Source organism: Protopterus annectens, chromosome 11.part0 (genome assembly GCF_019279795.1).
Source record: "Protopterus annectens isolate FY-2018-M chromosome 11.part0, PAN1.0, whole genome shotgun sequence".
In the NCBI taxonomy this organism is placed as follows: Eukaryota; Metazoa; Chordata; order Ceratodontiformes; family Protopteridae; genus Protopterus; species Protopterus annectens.
In genome coordinates this window covers 1390711330-1390732186 of record NC_056745.1, presented here as the reverse complement: position 1 = coordinate 1390732186, position 20857 = coordinate 1390711330, and the positions used below count along the sequence as shown (strand labels likewise).

Sequence of the window (20857 nt, the reverse complement as noted above, 5' to 3'; positions counted from 1 at the left end):
TTAAAGCTAATCTAGGTTTGTTAGGATACCAAAGAAATATCATAATTAAAGAGTTAAACTTTTTTATAATATTTTTAGGGAGAGGAAGAGATAGAGATTGTATTATGCATAAAAGTTTTTAGGGGGAGGAAGAGATAGAGATTGTATTATGCATAAAAGTTTTGGTAAAGTGATCATTTTACTTAGAGAGTCTTTCCTCCACAGTAAGGAAAAATTTGTTCCACTTAGTGATAAGATTTTTTATGATAGTTAAACTATTATAGTTCAAAGTTATTATATTTTTGATATGGTCTGTTAGTGTTACCTTAGATATTTTTTTTTGTCTTCTGCAGTATATTTAGAAAATCTATTTCTATTTCCGAATTATTAGAATTTATAAGTAATTTTTTGTTTTGTTTTCAATAAAACTGAGACCAGATATATTTTGAAATATTTCTATTCGATTAAAAATGGTAATGAGAGATCAATTACTATAAGTCAAGAGAATGTCATCTGCAAACAGATGGACTTTGAACATTAATTATTTCTTTATCTGTATGCGTTTGATGTCTAGAGTTGACCTGATATAATTTGCAAATGGTTCTATAATTAAAGTAAAAGACAGAGGACAACCATTAGTTCCTTTGGAAATGATAACTGATGCTGACACATATGAACCAATTTTTATTTAAGCAAAACAATTTTCATACAGGAGACTAATGAGTTGTAAAAAAGTGTCCAAGAAATTACATTCCTCTAAAACTAGAGAAAGGTATTTCTAATTGACTGAGTTAAAAGCACTATTAATGTCTAAATGGGTCTATATCATAACATCAAAGTTGCAAAACTTCGAATGCTATGATATCGAACCCAAAACCTTGAAGACTGACAACAGCGAAGCCATGGAACATCAAATTCTTTCCCAGGGAAAGAAATCAGTGGGCCGTTTCAGCAGCTTCGCTATTTCCTCCACTGTGGTGTGATCTCAGAGTTGGTGTATTTAAGTAGGGGGGTGTGGGGGGCTTCGCCCTCCACATTAGAAATGGTGTGTAGTGTTTCTGTGCTCTGTGTTTTGTGCTGGAACAGCGATTTTTTTCCCAGGGAAAAAAGTCGCTGTTCTCAACTTTCAGAGTTTTACACTTTCAGGGTTTGAAGTTCGATGTTATGATGTTCGCTGTTTTTGTGTTTCGATCATGTGATATAAATCCTGTCTAAACTTATTAGTGTTAAATTGTCTTTTTTTGCTGTTAGCATAATCTATTATAGATAATAGTCAGTAATTTAATAATTAGTTTGGCCTATAGGAAGTACAAGCTGTTAGCATAATCTGTTATAGATAATACTCTTTTAATGTTATCATAGGAATTCCTATTTATTATGAATCCAGTTTGGTCATTGTTAATCAAAAATGGTAAAAATTGTTGTAATCTACTAGCATAAATATCCATAAATATTTAATAGTCAAGTATTTAATAATTAGATTGGCCTATAGAAAGTACAAACTGCAGGATCTTTGTCCACTTTTAAGATCAGGGATATAAAAGAGTACTTCCAAGGTAGTGGAACCCTTGTTAGATCTTTAACTATTGAAAATACATTGGATACAATACGTAAAGCATCATAAGGTATTAGTTTATAAAGTTCAGGTATTATACCATCATTACCAGGAACCTTATAAAGTTTTAATTTATTAATGGGTGCTTTAAGTTCAGACATTAAATCTGGCTTATCAATTGACTTCTTCTGATCTTCAGTTAATTTGTCTTTCACATGTTTTCTAATGAAAGATTTAATTACTTCCTGTGGATCCATTGTTGGATTATGTTAATTAATTTTACTAAAGTTTGTCCTGAATACTGTTACTATATCCTCTCTATCCGTGACCTTCTTTTTACAGTTATCAGAATATAGCTCTTTGAGATGATTAGATTTTACATGCAATTTTGTTCTAGTAGCTAACTTATGCATGGACTTAGGATTTATAGAATAGTTAATTATTTTAATATTTTCCAAATTAATCCTCATTTTATGATTTAAAACTTCTAAATGTTTTGCATTTAGAACATTAATTTCTTTTGCCAAGTTATAATTTCCCTTTTGTCAATTTAAATTTAACTTATTATTTTTTTTTGTAAGCTAGCATTTCCTTTTCCAATTGTTTTTTCTTTAAAGCAAGAACTTTATTATATAAGTATGCTTTTAAAGCATCCCATAAATACATTACTGATATATTTTCTGTCTAATTAATTTCAGTAAATGTTTGTATTTCTTTATTAAAGAAATCTTTGAAATCCTTCAAGCTAGTGATATAAGCAGGGATTATTCTAATGCAGATATTGTTAGGAAAACTTAGTAGAATCTCAAAAGTTATGGCATTATAGTCAGGGGACATGAGACAACTCTCACCTTCCCTAGTTTAGAAGTTATATTATTCAAAACAGAACCTCTATCTATTCTTGCATGTCTTCCATGCCTATGTAAAAAGTGAGTAAAAAAAGAGATTCTGAGTCTGAAAATTCATTAATATGTTTTATATGGAATAGATCTATAAATCCGATTAATGCTTTTGCTGAGGCAGGTATCCTATGCTTTCTGTTAGTATTAGAATCTTCATTCTTTAATGTAAAATTAAAATCTCCTGCCAATATACTGCTAACTTTTGAGATTTGAATAATCTTATCTAATTGATGTTTAACAGTTTTAACTCCTATGCCAGGGATCCAATATACATTAATGAAAGTGTATAATTTCTTTTTGATTTCTAGTGATACTGAACAAAACAGCCCTTTATCATCATTGTACATACTTAGAATCTTAGAAGGATGCATAGATTTTCTCCACAGGATAGCTACTCCTCTTTTTTTTTCTAATTATATTGAGAACTAGATAAGACTGTATATAATTTAGTACTAAGTCTGTCTATGTCTTCTTTTAACAGATGTTTTTTCTTGTAAAAAAAAATAACATGTAAATTAAATAATTTTAGAAATTTGTTTAAACTTCCCCCTTGCAACCATTATTTAAACAATTAATATTAACAGAGATACATTTTAAATAAGTCATATAACATATGAGCTAAATGTACAAATGGTAACATTAAAATACCAGTTGTATACCATTAGCAGTAGATTACTTCCAGAAGTCCTAAATTGCTTAATAGAATACATAAATTCAGCAATCCTAAAGTTGTTAACTATATTTTTATTCTTAGTGATAGCAGACACCAATAAAAGACAATGTGCTTTGTAAAAAAAAAAAAAAAAAAAATAACATAAAATTCTGTTAATCTTCATTTCCCTCCTAGTTCAGATAGAGAATCTTCCACACATTCAACAAAAGTAAGCGGCAAAGCCTTCTGCTACCTTAAAAACATCATAATCATTAAAAAAGAGCAGTTAAGAAACATCACACAATGATAACACTATAAACAATTTGTCCATTTTATCTTAATCACTTGAAGTTCTGTAAAGTCATTTGACTGAATTCTCCATTTCTTATAGGATGTAGGTAAACCTATACACAATTTATATTGAGTTGATGGGAAAATATTAATCTGTGATGTTCAACGACCAGAAAATACAGAAATGAAGTTCATTAAAGAATTAGAAAGTAGCAATAATAATGGATGTGGAAGCGTGGCTGTCTGCCAGCCTCAAGTCAAATCACCTGTCACCATAGCATTGACATGAAATGAACTCAGGAAAGAGGTTTATGAAGCTATTAACCTTGAGTGTCTACATCAGTGCTTCGATCTGTCACCTTAGCATGCTTTTTCACATAAAATATTGGTTCCATTCATGAACAAGTATATAAAACTAGTCTATCAAAATTACAATTGTAGAAAGTATTCATTTTTTGAATTATTATTTGACCTTTATCAAACTTGGGAGCAATATATAAGAATGAGCCATTACCACTTTTGTAATCCAGGTTTTGTAATATAGTAGTGCAGGGTGTATGTAAAAAATCTTGTTAAATGTTTTCTTTATATTTCATGGGTACTGTTATCAAACAGAAAACACTGTATACCATGAAATACTGACAGGCTATGGAAATGTATGGTTAGAGCAATATTTTTAGCTGAGAGTTTCTTAAATCATCTTGCATAATTGATGCTACCTTATGCATGTGTTTTTATCTCATTAAAGACTTTCCTAACATTTCATTAATAACTTTCTCAAACAAAAAGTCATGTATGTAATGCAATACAAAAGAGAGAGTGAAATATATGATTTAAGAAAGATTTTTTTTTACTAAATCATCTAGTATAGTTGATGCTACAACATGTATATATTTTGTTAAATTAACTGCATCAACATATTCTTTTACAATTTTATGAAAATGATGACCATTTAGTCAAGCACATTAATTTCAGACTTTTTAATATCCAAAGACAGTAACACATAGTTTTGGTTATTTAATTAATTTAATTCACTTTCTGGTACATTTAATCCTACTTAGGTCAATAGGGCAGGTGTACATACCAGGCAGTAGTGACTGCAAAGTAAATAAGCAGTCTTGTATGGCATATGCCAGGCAATCCATACCATTGCTGGGTACATACACACACACACACACACACACACACACACAGTTCGGCCAACACCATAGACACAGTGAGAACTTTTCTATAGGTAGGGAAGGCATGCAGACTCCGCAATAGGAGGCATCAAGCCAGGATCAAACCAGAGACCTAAGCAGTGCCAACACCTGAGGAAGGGAGGACATCCTGTTTCTGCACATGAGGCAGCTCAACCCCTAAACGCACCAGAGATCCAGTGAAATGTGAGCCTGCAACACCAACACCCACATCAGCATGTTGCCCTCCACCAAATGAATACCTCCACCATCACACTATTTTACACAAAAGAAAAAAGCATCCTCCAGTGAAACAGAACCCAAGCAAGAAGAAATGTATCCCAACATTCCACAAGAGCATAATTTGTACCTGTGACCAGCCCAGTTCTAGTCTCTGCAGCAGCAGTGGCAGATCTGTGAAAGGTGACACAAGCAATAGACTGCATCACACATGTATATCAACACATATCACCTTTATCGTGGCCAGCTGAGTGATATCCTGTTCCCCACCACCATCTCACTTTAACAGACCACAGCATGCTGGAATGCTCATCAAAACAAAATTTCAGTAAAAATATCTGTGTGTAAAAGAAAAGTACAAACAAAAGCAGTTGTTTCAAATGCGATGTTCTTAAATTTCACTTAGATGAGTGAGAAGTCCATAAGGGTAGATTTAAACTGATTGAAAGACATTTCAGGAATATTAATTTATACTGATACTCCCAAAATTATTGCAAATAATTTATCTGATGCTAGTCTAACACAAATGCACATCTGTTTGGTTTATATGAGTCTTTGTTCACTATATGTCACTTTTTGTGAGACAATAAATTAAGATTATATGAAAATGGATGCTCCACTGCTATTATGCTTAATAAAAATGCTTTTTGCGCAGAGACTGACGGTACAAAGTAGTAGTGGTGATTTCATCAAACTCTGTTTACTGTGCCCGTGTAATACATAGTGCTACATTTGCCATATGTAATTACAAAAACAGGAATTATATAAATTAGAAGTTTGTGTGACCAAAATATAAACCGACTCTTTCTAAAAAGAAAATACCACATTATCAATGATTTGCTCCCCGAATGCATTTTAATCCATCAAAAACCCAAAGATTAAAGCATTCGATACTCTTGTTTCTTTAAATATTGAGACTTGGACTACCCACTTGTCTTGAGTGGCAGCTGAGATTACTCGCTCAGTCTCATCACCACAATGCGTACAAAGAAATGCTTGTGGCCTCAGCAGAAAAATCTCACCAAATCAAATCAGTCCAGAGGAGAGAGAGAGAAAGGAAAAGAAAGGAAGAAAAAAAGAAGAAAAAAGACGAGATGAACAAACCGCAGTCCCACCAGGCAAACGGTCAAGATTAGCACATCCAGATAAGCTTCAATCCTTTCAAGCAAGTGCCTCAAGTGTAGCAGCAGACAGTGCAATTTATCCAAGGATGAATTTAGAGCATTAAATAATTTACAAACGAATCCATGTATCACGATACGCCCTGCAGACAAGGGAGGACAGATTGTAATTTTGAATAGGGAAGACTATGACAGGAGAATGCTTGTTTTATTAGCTGATGACACATTTTATAAAGTTATTACTTTATCACAAGTTAACAGAATGGTTGAACATGTACACAACAAACTAAAGGAAATAGCCAGGATGTGTCTCATTGATGAAAATTTATTAAAATACTTCCTTATATTTAACCCCACTACCCCAGTGATTCAAGGATTTCCCAAGGTACACAAAAACAGGGAAAATCCTCCTATGAGGCCCATTGTAGCTGGAAGCAACTGGTGCACTGAGTCCATTTCTATTTTTGTGGAGAAATTCCTTAGGAATTTGATCAAACAGTCAGACTATGTCTTGAAGGACACTGAACATTTTGTGAGAGACTTACAGAGATTTGCATGTGAAAGAGAGCAACAAGCCTGTAAACAACAAATGCTGTTAGTTGCCCTTGATGTGGTGTCACTTTTCACTGTTATGCCAAATGATTTTGGGATTAATAGTGTAACTCAGTTAATGCTTGAAACCAGGGAGTATGATAGAGATATGGTGGACCTAACACGGTTACTACTAGGTCTGGTACTGGAGAATAACGTGTTCCTGTTCAGGGACAAGGTCTACTGGCAATGTAACGGGGTAGCCATGGGAACATCATGTGCTAACAGTTATGCGAATGCTGTAATGTCCAAATGGGAACAAGATAATTTGGTCGTGGGTGACTTTAAAGATGACATATTATTTTTTTGCAGGTTTGTAGATGACCTCTTCCTTTTATGGGGGGGGGGATCTATAGAACAGCTAATGATGTTTGTAGACTATATTAATGCTTCAACACATTTCCTTAAATTCACCATGAACTGTTCATATACTGAAGTTAGCGTTCTAGATGTCTCTATTATACAAGAACTTAATGGTGCACTGAGCACTAAAATGTTTAGGAAGGGATGTCATGTGAACAGTTTACTAAGAAAAGATAGCATGCAGCCTCAATACATTTTTCAGAATGTTGCACAGAATCAAGCTTACAGGGCCTCTAGATTGAATGCTAGAGAAACAGATTTTATGGAACAACTAGACAAGATAAATACAGAACTAGCAGAGAGGGGCTATGACCAGAAGCTTGTCAATCAAAGTATTAGGACAGTGAGAAACTCTAGACACAGTAGAGCCAGGCCCTATTTCTCTGAACATGTAGAGAGTGATATATGCAACGGGGGTCAACAGAAACAAATCTCACAACCACTTAAAATGTGTTTTAGCTATTCTAGAAATATAAGATACTACACAGACATCATAGGCAAGCATTGGAATATCTTGACATCTGATAAACAAGTTATCAACCTGATAGGAACACATCCACAGTTTACTTTTAAAAATAAGAAGTCGCTAAGGCGATGACTTTGCAATCCCAGAGACCAAATCAGGACTGAGGATACACCAGGGACTAGACCGTGCACTAGGTGCCAGTTCTGTAAATTTATAAATCAAGATATGGAGTTTCTGCATCCAGACACTGGTGTAACTTATACACTAAGAACCAGTGCAAGGTGTGATACTTCACATGTGGTTTACCTTGCTACTTGCAAAGTATGCAGTAAATTCTACGTGAGAAAGACAGATAGACTATTAAGGGATAGGATCAGGGAACACCTATACCATATTAAGAAGGGTAGTGTGTTCAATGCTTTAGTAAAACACATTAAAGAAATGAATGATCAACACACCTTTACATTTATGGTATTAGGTAAATGTTATGAGAACTTGAGGGATGGTGACACCAGAGTTCAAGCTGAGAACCTGGAGGCTAAATGGATTGCGAGATTAAGAGCTAATACAGGACATGGTCTTAATGACCATGTACCATTGAGACCCATCCTGAAAAATAGACCATTACGTAGGTAGAATCTGTTACATTTATGTGGTTTACGTGTATTTGTAATATGTATTTTTTGTAATATTGCTTTTATGAAATGTGGTTTTTGTAATGAAGTTTTTACATATTTTACTATGCATTTTACTGTGGGCTGAATACACTTGTTCTTTTTGCCTTTAAGAGTTTTCTCTTTTTAATCATGTGACTAGCTAATGCTTAGTATAAGAATGGGTGTGTTGAGTGCTGTTTTTTATACACCCGAAGAAGCCTTGTGGTGAAAGCGCTTGTGTGTCTTGTAATAAATCAGCTGAAGAAACTGGAGCCTTGCCTCTGCCTGCTTTTATTCTTTGGATTTGTTTTGTGTTTTTGCAGAGGTACCTGGTTACTGTTGGAATTATATTTTGCTTTGCTTATTTGTGATATTTGTTGTAAAGTCTCATGGATTTGATCCATGTGATTTGAACAATTCACTGCAATGCTGACGAATTTGTTGTCCATTTTCAGTGAAAGTTCTTGTAGGTTAGCAAGTATAGACTGAAGTTATTTCTTCAAAACCGAGTCTTGAGAGTTTGTTTTTGTGCACTCATGACAGGTTTATGAGTGAAGAAATTTTCCAGATAAAAAATGTGACAGGAAAATAATGAGTTATAAAAAATCCTTTTGATAATATCCTTAGGATAGTTTAGAAATATAATTTCCTGTCAGAAACAGAAAAAATGTAGCAGATCAGTACAAATCTGCTGCTAATCAGTCCGCATCCTAGCCACGCCCCCTTTGAGTTTGCCTTTTGAATGCAAGTTTTTGTGTTTACAGGTGAAAAAAAGAAATAATTATACTCTGTGTACGTAGATTCACAGTTTGACAAGGGATATTCGAAAGTAAACAGTCATCCTGGTGCTCTAATGATACGAATTGCTGTTTCTTTGTGATTTTGGCCATGCACACATGCACGTCTGCAGTGTTTATCTTTTTCTTCAGTATTTTTATTGTTGTCGTGGCTTTTCATTTTACTAGCCTTATCATCCCATCACTTATTTTCCTGCATTGTGTTTAGAGTTGCACATATCTGACGCTAGCTGATAATTATGCAGCTGCAGACTCTAGATGGTAAAATGAAGCAGAAGTCTCTTTCCTGTTGTTGTAGGTATTTTTTCTCCATTGCTTGTCTGGCTTGACTCACCTTTCTTGTGCTGAGATCAATATGTAAATTCGCAGCGCATCATGACTTCCCGTCTTCCATCATATAAAGTGTGTGATGTCATCATTTTACTAGCCAAACAGACTGCTTTACTGTTGGTACATAGCACCACTGATAAGCCAAGAAGATAATTTAGTGAATACTTTAGCAGTAACCCCCATTTAGGTGTGGTTAATGCAGAATTTACCCACTGTGGGCTTGGCAATGCCTGATAATACAATCAGCTGTGGGTAACTCTAGCAGTAGAGTTGTTGCTGTTATATATGATAACAGTGGTTAACAAGAGCTTTATCTTATTTTTAAGTAATGTAAAGGGACTTAAAATTCTTCACCATCTCTTTTGTTATCTAGAGGTGTCTAAGTGATAACATTGTGCATGCATAGGGCATGTATCCGCTGAAGCTTGTATGAGGCCTCAGTGTAATGCAATTTGTAACACTTTTTATAGAGCCAGGAGTGCACCTGCATCCATTTAGCTATGCTAGGAATTTTTTGACTTCTGAAGTGCTAAAGTAAGCTTTTGGAGTGGTATTAGCTTTGGAGACAGTTTTGTGTATTTGTGATGATTTTTTTTTTTTTTTTTTTATTTTCATTGTTGATGTTTGATTTTGATTTCTCTGCTTAGTGGTGTATGGAACATAATAACTTTAGTCTGGCAGTTAGCTCAGAGGATTAAGGCTATGAGCTCATAGCGAGCCACTTCCTGTAGTCTAGGGTTTGATTCCATTAGCCTCCATTTGCCTACTGTAAGAAAGTCACATAAGCTGAGTGCTCTTAGGCAATTGGGAAATCAGGCTGGGCTCCTTAACGATTTCCTGGACTGCATACCTGGTAGCTATCTATGGCCCTACATAGCTTTTGCTTTCAGTAGCTACTTGGATTCCTGCCATTTCATTTTTCTTTTGTGGGTTACCCTGAGAGATGTGCTCACTTCTTTATGAACATTCTTATTGCTCTGACCAGTCAGCATACATATTTTGAATAATAATGACTGTTCATTGTATAATGCATTTGTACCACTTCTTAAGGAAGTGCTAAATAGCTGTACCGCTTTGCTTTACTTTGCAGCATTTTTTACTTGATAGATGCCAAGTCACCCTAATGCATTGTCTTTTATGTTCCAAACCAGGCAAATGGCATAGTTTAATAAGTTAAACTGCTAATTATTCCTGAACACTGCTTTTCTTGAGGACTTACCACTTTTTTTCCTTATTCTAGGCACAAGAATATATCTTCAAATACATAATTCAGTCTCGTAGCCTGTTCTCAATCACCACAGGGGGTCAGAATGAAGAAGAGTTTAACTGCTGCATTCAAGAACTTTTTATGTCAGTTCGATTCTTTTTGTCTCGGGAAAGCAAAGGCTATGCTGCCTTAACACAGACACAGGTAAGCATTGTAGACACTGCTGAATGTCAGAGAGCTGTTAGACTGAGTAATGTTTGTGAAGGGACAAAATTATGTCCTTGAGGAAGGATCATCATATCAACATAGAGCTGTGATGTCAGTCACATTGTGCTGTGTATTAGAACATAAGCTCTGTTTTCCCGCCTTTTCTCGACTAGTTTAGACTCGTATACAGGCTTTGCTGTATTCTGGACTGTGGTGTAGTTCCTGTGTTGTCCATTGCCTTACTTGGATAGAAGGAAGTTTCTTTGCTCACTAGTGGGAGTGGGGAGCCTTGAGCAGCCTATCTGTCCCTGAAGGAGTGACCTCAGCACAAGAGCTTGTAGTAATTGGTCGTTTTGGACCATTTCCAGCTCTTTTGAAGTTCCCTGTTTAAAATCCACCTCTGAGCTTTTTTTCTGGCTATACTACTCAGAAACAGCTCCTCGTGGTCCTGCAGAGTGGTGCTAGTAGCAGAGAACTGAGAAAAGTGACTACTTTCCTGATCTAAGTATTTTTTTGCTGTTTTACCTGAGAGACCTTCTTTTTCTTACTTTGAACAAGTTTAAACTGCTTTATTACCTGTTTTTTTGCATTATACATTATCTGCACTTAAGTTACAGTTGGTCGAAAGTTTGTTTGTTAAATTTAACTAAAGTGCGTTAGCCTGTGTAATTGACTTATTACTGTTTTCCTGCATTTCTGTGTACTTTTTAACCCAAAAAAACAAAAAAACAAAAATAAATAAAAAAAAATCCTTGTTTTCTCGCCTTTTCTCGACTAGTTTAGACCAGTATACAGGCTTTGCTGTATTTTGGGCTGTGGTGTAGTTCCTGTGTTGTCCATTGCCTTACTTGGATAGAAGGAAGTTTCTTTGCTCATCAGTGGGAGTGGGGAGCCTTGAGCAGCCTATCTGTCTCTGAGGGAGTGAATTCAGCACAAGAGCTTGTAGTAATTGGTTGTTTTGGACCATTTCCAGCTCTTTTGAAGTTCCCTGTTTAAAATCTGCCTCTGAGCGGTTTTTCTGGCTATACTACTCAGAAACAGCTCCTCGTGGTCCTTCAGAGTGGTGCTAGCAGCAGAGAACTGAGAAAAGCTAGTACTTTCCTGATCTAAGTATTTTTTTGCTGTTTTACCTGAGAGACCTTCATTTTCTTACTTTGAACAAGTTTAAACTGCTTTATTACCTGTTTTTTGCATTATACATTATCTGCACTTAAGTTACAGTTGGTCGAAAGTTTGTTTGATAAATTTAACTGTTGAGGCTGCCCACTAAAGTGCGCTAGCCTGTGTAATTGATTCATTACTGTTTTCCTGCATTTCTGTGTACTTTTTAACCCAAAAAAAACAAAAAAATCCTTGTTTTCCCACCTTTTCTCGACTAGTTTAGACCAGTATACAGGCTTTGCTGTATTCTGGACTGCGGTGTAGTTCCTGTGTTGTCCATTGCCTTACTTGGATAGAAGGAAGTTTCTTTGCTCACCAGTGGGAGTGGGGAGCCTTGAGCAGCCTATCTGTCCCTGAAGGAGTGACCTCAGCACAAGAGCTTGTAGTAATTGGTCATTTTGGACCATTTCCAGCTCTTTTGAAGTTCCCTGTTTAAAATCCATGTTTGCGCGGCTTTGCGCGATTGTGCACATAGAGCAGTGCCAGTTAAACAGGCTTAAACTATTCCTGGCTTTGTCAAGTCTGCACTTCAGTTTTTCCCTTAAGAAAGCTCTACTTTCAACAAAATCAGTCTATTCGCTATATTATAAGCCTAGCACTTGCTCCTAAAACCTTTCTTTCAAGTGAAGTACCCTTAAACTAACGTAAGCACTACATCCACCTACAACCCGTGTTAATGCCCACTTCCCTTCAAAGTCCTCTCTGACCCAGTTTCACATTACTCCCTTAAACTATTCTGGCATGTCGAGTGGTATATTACTGACGTCCTCTCCAGTTCAGCTGGTTAATCTGGGAATCCTGAGACAATGTTAGAATTGTCTCATGTAGACAGACAACCCTCTCCTCCTCCCAAGAAACATATGTGAGAGATGCAACTATATAGCCAAACTGGAGGCTGAACTCTCTCAGCACAGGACTAGCAAGACCAGACATGAGGAGAGGGTAACCACACACACACACACCAAACCCAGTCTCACACAAACCAACCACAATTGCAAACCAAACACATAAAAACACAAAGACATACTCTGAGGCTCTAATAAAAAACTTACCAAAACAACAGAGGCTCCCAAAGCAGACACCCAAGAAAACACCACCTCAAAACACTGCACATGCAACACATAGTACACAAAGTCAGTGTGCCAAACAATCACAACCCTTAAGGTGAAACACCATGCCTGATACACTAGTAATAGGTGACTCTATAGTCAGACACACTGATGTTCCACTTACCAGGCTGAACAAAGAGAGGGTAATGGTGAGCTGCCTGTCGGGTGCTAGGATCCGCCACATAACACAAGCACTCATGTCACTCCAAAGCAAGTACAAATATGACTCCGTCATTGTCCATGCCGGCGTGAATGACCTGAGACGTACCTCCTTGGACTACATGAAAAAAGACATAGAGGAGCTCTCTGATTATGTAGCCAAGGCCGGTATGACCCTGACCCTGAGCAGTATCTTGCCCTCACCAAGAATGATGCCACAATACAAAGACAAGATGATCAGCTTTAATAATTGGCTCAATTACTGGTGTCATTCTAGGGGGATCCAATGTCTGTCTGCTTGGGATGACATGCTGGACAAGCCACGCTGCTTCGCAAGGGACGGCTTGCACCTGTCACCACTGGGCTTCTGGATATTGGCTAAGGCTCTTGCCACACCCATAGTGCCTTTTTTAGGCAAGGCTCAAAAGACAAATCCACCACCTTAGAAAACAAAAAAGGAAAAAAAACTAAGGGTAATGCTGCTCAACGCCAGAAGTCTAAATCTCAAGATGCAGGCTCTCAAAGCACTCCTCAGTATGGAGAGCATCAATGTCTGTGCAGTAACTGAAACCTGGTTCAAGGCTCCTGAGAGCACCCCAGCCCTACCAGGTTATACCTCGTATCATGCATTTTGGCCCCAAAACTTGGGCCGAACCACAAAAGGAGGGGGAGTGTCCATATTCATTAAAGACACCCACACCTCCAGGTTAGTGGCGACGCACGAAGCATCGGAGACCATCCATGTGCAACTAACCGTAGGCAAAACTGCTATACAATTTGTAGCATGCTACAGATCACCCTCTCAATCTCAGGAACTCCATTCAGCCTCCCTGAAGACACTGGAGGATATGAATGTCTCACCAAATAACATCATATTGGGAGACTTCAACTACCCAAACGTAGACTGGGTGCATTATTCAAGCCCCAACACCCTAGCCCAAAGGTTCCTGGAATTCATCAACTCAAATGCGATGGACCAACTAGTCACCTCCCTCACAAGGGGAAATAATATACTTGACCTGATCATCACAAACATGGGGACAAAATGCTCAACACCGGAAGTATACCCCTCACTAGTGAGATCAGACCACAAACTAATAACCCTAGATATTCATATCCCTCCTCCACCCCCAGCACAAAAGACCACAGTGAGAAACTTCTCAAAAGCCGACTTTACACTCCTTAGGACTGAAATGGTATCCTTCAAGCCCCCTGGGCCAGTGGAAACCACATCCCACACTGCTGAATCCTTCACAAATGCTTTCTATGGACATCTCCAAGAATGCATGGCTCATACAATCCCAAATAAGACCAAGACCCTTTCCACCAAAGGCAGGCATCCTATCTGGTGGACCCCAGCCATAAACAAACTTTATAACAAGAGAAGGAAGCTACTGCAAGACAGAGCAAAATCCCATAAAGGGAAGGCATCTCTGATCAGCACTAGCAAAAAACTACGTTCGCTCATAAAATCATCAAAGGCCAACTTTGAGAGAAAAATCGCTAAGGGCACTAAAGATAACCACAAGGCCTTCTTCAGTTATATTAGAAACCTGGGCGGAAACCCTCAGATATGCTCAGAGTTAGTTCATAATGGCAAGAAATACACTGAACCCACAGATATTGCCAGCATACTGGCAGACAGGTTCAGTGCAAATTTCTCCCCTCCCTCTCCCCCAAAAGATGAAATATTTATCCTAGCTGAATGCAACCTCCCTGACATCTCAGATGTCCAGGTGAGAGCTGCTCTCAGCAAAGCTAGAAATACAACATCCATGGGACCAGACGGTGTCCCGGGTTGCGTGCTACGTGAACTCCCATAGGAGCTAAATCTGCACATAAGAATGCTGTTTAATCTTAGCCTTACTACAGGATATGTCCCTGAACACTGGCGTATAGCAACAGTGGTCCCACTCCACAAAGGAGGCACCTCTACAGACCCTGGAAACTACCGCCCCATAAGCTTGACCAGCCTCATCTGCAAAGCTATGGAAAGGATCATTATGGAACTCATAAACAAAGACATCGGGGACCTACAGACAATTGACCCTACCCAGTTCGGTTTTGTAAAAGGCAGATCCTGCCATTTAAACCTGGTGGACTTTTTTGAAACAGTCACTAGAGCCATCGATGCAGGCAAAGCAGTTCATACAGCCTACCTGGATCTGGCAAAAGCCTTCGACACAATACCACACTCAGGCATCATAGACAAGCTCAACAGCTTAAATGTAAACCCGTATGTCACAAGATGGGTTGCAAACTGGCTAAAGGACAGAACCTACAAAGTCAGAATAGCTGGAGCTATGTCAGATTCTAAGCCAGTCACAAGTGGAGTCCCACAGGGCTCTGTCTTGGGACCCCTCTTGTTCGGCATTTATTTCTCAGACGTGCAGGCAAACATAAGGGGGTTGTGGCTGACAAAGTTCGCAGATGACTGCAAACTAGGCGCCATAGTCGATACACCAGCTGACACATGCATCCTTCAGAAGGGCCTTACAGAAACAGGCAACTGGTGCCAGAGGCATGGCCTTAAACTAAATGCCAACAAATGTATAGTCATCCCCTTTGGGAAAAACAAAGTACCCACAAATTACCACATAGCTGGTAATCCATTAAGTACGGAAAAAGTAATCAGAGACCTGGGGACCCAAGTTGACAGTGACCTCTCATTTGCCACCCACGTTGCCAAAGTGGTTAGAAAGACCTTCTACCTTGCCCACCTTATCATGAAGTGATTCACATCCAGATCAAAGGATGTCATTGTACCCCTATATTCCTCCTTATCAGGCCTATGATTGAGTACAATGCCCCATTTGGTATGTACCTCACCCGGCACCTGCAGCAGCTGGAGAGACCCCAAAAGTACCTCACCAAGAGGATCAAGGGCTCCAACATATGTCATATGCTGCCAGACTAAAGAAGCTCCAGCTCTATTCAGTAGCATACCGCCTGCTCAGAGGTGATCTGTGCCTGACGTACAAGGCCATGTCCAATCCGAAATTAATGGACATGTTCCAACTCAAAAAATCCAAATCCATCAGAGCCACGAGAGCTAAAGATCTAAACCTCAGCACAAATATGAATAGGACATGCTGGAGGGACAGATTCATAACCCAGAGGCTTCCCGCACTCTGGAACAGGAACCCAGTCCATGTTAGGCAGAGCCCCTCACTGACTCTCTTCAAGAGAAATCTTGACGAGTGGATGGGTGATCATAGGTTTACCCCGGGGGTCATCTCTGTGTCATTACTAGACAGAGGCACAGTAAACTAAATTTAATCTGTACACTTTTGTATCATTACATGGAGTGGCGAAAGCCACATACACTATGGCTAGGCTTATAAATGCCCTAGGGCAGATAGCCTAGTACTATACTATGAAACTATGAAACTATACACATTTAGCAGTATTGCCACTACTGTGCATGATTTCTGCTGTTTGCATTTATTTTTGTAGCAATATTTTTGTAAAACTAAATAAAATGGATTTATTTTGTTTTTATCTAGGTTTATAGTCTAGATTAACTTGAATATATATTGATGTCTGTATTTTTTAGTGAGGTTACAGTTTCCTGTTATACTCTTTATGTTCATCATAAACAACACCTGTCAGCCTTGGCAGTGTCTCTGTGAAAAGTGAAAAAAATCTTACCTTTGTTGACAAATTAGGGAAAGACTTCTGGAATTTGAAGAGATGAGGGTGTCTTCTCAATTTGTCATTTTCAAAATAAGGAACATAACAAAAAACTAAAATATTTGAGTATGTGGTCCCTCTCTTCCCTGGGACCTGTCTGATGGGTCCTCCATTTGTTCCCACGCTGCTCATTCATTTCACTGGGGGGTGGGGGGAGCTAGGCATTCCCAAGCTAGGTAGGTATCCTACATTACATCTTTTTCTGCTTGGGGAACCCAGTCATTCCCACCCCCCCATGATGAGATTCAGGTAATAGAGAGCAGGCTAGCCTCAGCCCTAAAGACCAGCTTTCCAAATGTGGCTTGCTGAGTGTGAGTCAAATCTGCTGCTTGGTCAGGAAATCAAGGCATGCAGTTCCCCTTTCCCTGGCTCTGCAAAGGAGAGCTCTGTATTGAAAGTATGAAGTGACTGTGCCATTAAAAATGGATGATACACTATGCCATCTCTAGGAGTCATCAGTGCTTTGAGCTTAACCTAGTAGACTCACTCCCCCAGTGGCTGAGTGAGTTGGTCTTGGCTGTTGAAGGTCAGCCTTCCCTACCCTATCCATCAGACTTCAGTGCTGCTAATATGGACATAAATCATTGTGGCTATAACCAGGGCTTCATCCCTCTCCACAACATGGGGTCAAGGTTTAAGGATTTGAATATTATGTAGAACAAATAAAGATGCAAAATGACTTTAAACTAATTGTGTAAAGAATAAAACAGTAAAAAAGCATGGATAATACATTTCCCTTAAAACAGACAATCGTTTAATAAAGTAAAAATAAGCAAATGAATGTATTTTATAGATGATAATTTTTCAAATCTTTCTCTGTAATTTCTCCTTTTCTGGCACACAGAATATAGTAGATCTGTGCAGGAGGAGCCTGTGTGATTCTTTGCCTACACCTATCTGTGGGTCTCTGCCAGTCCCTTTCTATACTGCTTATTTGCCTGTAGCCAGACCCTCCTCCCATTCTGCATCAGGAGTTGCAAAGTGGTACAAAATCATCTACTCTAGTCCGCAAGAAAGGACATCTGGCCAGTGGTTGTTAAGGCTTCATCTACCTCAGTTATTTGTAACCCTGGCAACTGATTAGTTCAGAGGTGTAAGCTCATGATTCTAGATTCCAGTGCCAACCCATAGTATGCCCCCCCCCTACAATTTTAAGTTGAGGAGTGCAAAAAAAAAAAAAAAGATCTATTCCCTTATCTGGTGCTCCTAATCTGAGGAGGAAGCCAATTTCCTTCTTCATAGGCTACACTCCTCATCTCTAGGTTAGGAGCAATTAAAAAAAATCTATTTTTTTCCTTTTCATCTATAACACACTGCTTGCTACATTTGTAACACGCAGTTGCTACAGTTTATCACATGTAGAGTTCTGAAGTGCTTCAGTTTTGGCTGCATATGCAATACCAACGTTATGAATGCTAGTAATGCACTGAAGCATTAAAGACCGATTGCCATCTGCCAGTTGTCCCCCTCACCTGACACTTTACCCCTGAGCTAGCTGTCCCCTTCACCACTGTCTAGTTCCAAAAATGCTGTCTGTCGTCCATATTTTTGTTAGTCTATATTGATTTCCAAAGTAGGTCTAGACTTGTGTTTGCTGTTCTTATTGAATAACATGAAAGTCTAATGTGCTGTGAAGTGTTGTCCTGTATATGACTATGCTACTGGTAACTCCTTTTAATTTTAACATTGCATAGTATAAGCAGTGAATTACATATGCCTCCTGTTTATCTGCCATCACCTTTCTCTTGTCTTGTTTCTACATTCTTTCTACTTTTTTAAAGCTGGTGTCCTTGTTAAGAGTCAGACCATAGAAACATAGATTTTGTAAGAAGCACATACACCTCTGATCCTCTTGCCTGTGCCATGCGTTTTTTACTTCTTCCTAATTTAGAAGGGGCTCAAACCAATTTTGAACTAAGAATGCTATGGTACCACATCCTTTCTTTTACCCTTATATTTAGCAAAACTTAATTTTTTTTTTTTTTGAATTAGTGATTAAGTTTGATCAAGAAATTAAGTCATTTATGTGCAGTAGTTTTAGAAAAGCATTTTTATTAGTAGTTATTTACATAATACTGGAAATCATCTAAGCATGCCCAATAGAATGTTACCAAGAATCATATCAGACAGGTGTTTAAAGTGATGATGAACAAATCGCAATTCTGTGACTAGTATTGAAGAACTAGTAGTGCTGTTCAGGATAAAATGGTATAGTGAAAGTTTTATTATTTCATTATGGCCCCCACTTGGGATATAGCACAAAAATTACTCTATTATCTTATTTAAAAGAAATATCAGTACCTATAGGAATCAAAACATCTGTGTATCACTGATGTTCTTCATGTTTCACTGTTGCAGTCATCACATTTGGGTTATCCCTGCCAGGGTAGCCCTGGGCCAGCCTGAATGCCAGAGTCTTAGTATTTCTGCATCAGTTGCTGTAGCTTCAGGCATGACATCAGGTCGTCAGTAGTATAAAGTAAGGCAGCTGACACCATTACATCAGTCTTTCTTGCCGCAGAGCCAGAAGCAGTTCTCACGAGTGCCGGTCGGCTGCTACCTGAGTTTCGTCTTCCGAATTGCAGCTGAAGTCTTCTAAAGCCAAGTACCCCTTTGGGGATCCTTTTTTCTTGCAGTAACCGATGTCAGAAAAAGTTAACAATTATCTCGCCTGTGGAAAGCAAATACCACACCGAGACTTTCATTCTTACTGTGTCACTTGTTTAGGCCCAGACCACGACAACCCCCGCTGTTGCTTCTGTGCTTTGTTCAACACCAGAACTATATGTCATCAGACCCTTATTGTTGCTAGATATTTTTGCTTACAGTCCTTGAATTCCAATATGGCTTTGATAAGCCATCTGACTGCAGATCTTCTGAAAAAACGTAAAGATAAAGACAGAGACAGACCGCACAGGTCCAAACCACCGACGTTTCCGTTAAGATAGTCGTCAGTTCGCCAGTCCTCAGTGAGGCACTTTCACAGCTCCTGATGCCCACTTCTGTGGATTTACAGACTGCTACCGAGACCCTTTCGGAGTCTGATATGCCACAAAACTCTTCTTTGACTACGGATCCTGCAGTTGTCTCTCCCTTGGATGGGTCTGGAGCTGCTGAGCAGGCACCAGCTTCTGAGGAAGTCCTTCACATTACCAATTCTCGACACAAACCAATGACTTATTTTGTGTCTACTGTTCTTTCAGAAACTACCAAGTTTCTTAGGCCCAGGGTATGAACCCCACCCAAGAAACCGATGACCCAATCTCAGGCATCTGCTTCCTTGCCTCAGTCTCAAATGCTTAAACTGGTGGAAGATTGTATCATGCTGATCAGGGGAAGCCAAGCTACCCCTTCCAAAAGGAAATGAGATCTGCCCGCTGTACTTTTGTTTGAGCAGGAGTCTGATGACTCTGATGCATCTGAATATTAAGACAGGCAACCCCTCTCTGCTTATGAGGATTCTGATGCAGAGGATTCCATTCCTTCAGCCTCTCCCCCTCAGGATTTTTCCTTTGGGAAAAACCTTCATACCTTAAGGGAGCATTTCCAGTGAGAATGTCAGGACTACCCTCAGTCTAAAAAGAGACTCAGGGAATTCTTAGATCTTCCACAGCAGAGACCCCTGGCCATTCCCCCTGTTCTGGATGTTGTGGAGGATGTTTTCCTGGAATACAGCTTGACTCCTGGCACCCTAACTCTTGCACCCAGACAACCAGACAGGTATTACAGAGTCCCTGACTCACACAATTTTCTTTTTAAAAATCCTACTGCTGACCCTGAGGTAATTTGTCAAGGCTCTAAAGGAATTAAAGCAAACTCTGCTAAGAATCCCACCCCCTCAGATAGGGATTCCCAAGTACTAAAAAGATGGGGTAAAAAAAATATACACCTCTGCTACTCTTGCTATCAGAGCACTAAATTGCCAGTTCCATATACTAAAATTTCAGCAACATACCTTGGAACTTCTCAAACAAAAAATGTCTTTCTTTCTTGCTTGTGCAGAATCTAAAGAGTTACAAGAGTTAATGCATTCTGCAAGTCAAGTAACTAAACACACATTGCACTGTGGTTTTGATGCCCTAGAAGCTTCTTGCAGGGCAGCAGTCGCCAGTTCTGTCCTTAGAAGACATGCATGGCTTAAGGAACAGCCCTTGCCAGACCATGTTAAATCTAAATTGTTGGATGCCCCCTTGCACAAAG

The 20857-nt window shown here is 38.6% G+C and overlaps 1 protein-coding gene across 2 annotated transcripts in view; it reads left to right on the top strand.

Annotated features, from left to right (window-relative positions):
• DOCK4 (dedicator of cytokinesis 4) overlaps nucleotides 1-20857 on the top strand; it is a 3006016-nt gene that overhangs the window by 2070270 nt on the left and 914889 nt on the right. For both annotated transcript variants that reach the window (XM_044088673.1, XM_044088674.1), the window contains exon 22: nucleotides 10362-10532. In XM_044088673.1, the coding sequence (XP_043944608.1) occupies nucleotides 10362-10532 (171 nt within the window). The remainder of the gene's footprint in view (nucleotides 1-10361; nucleotides 10533-20857) is intronic.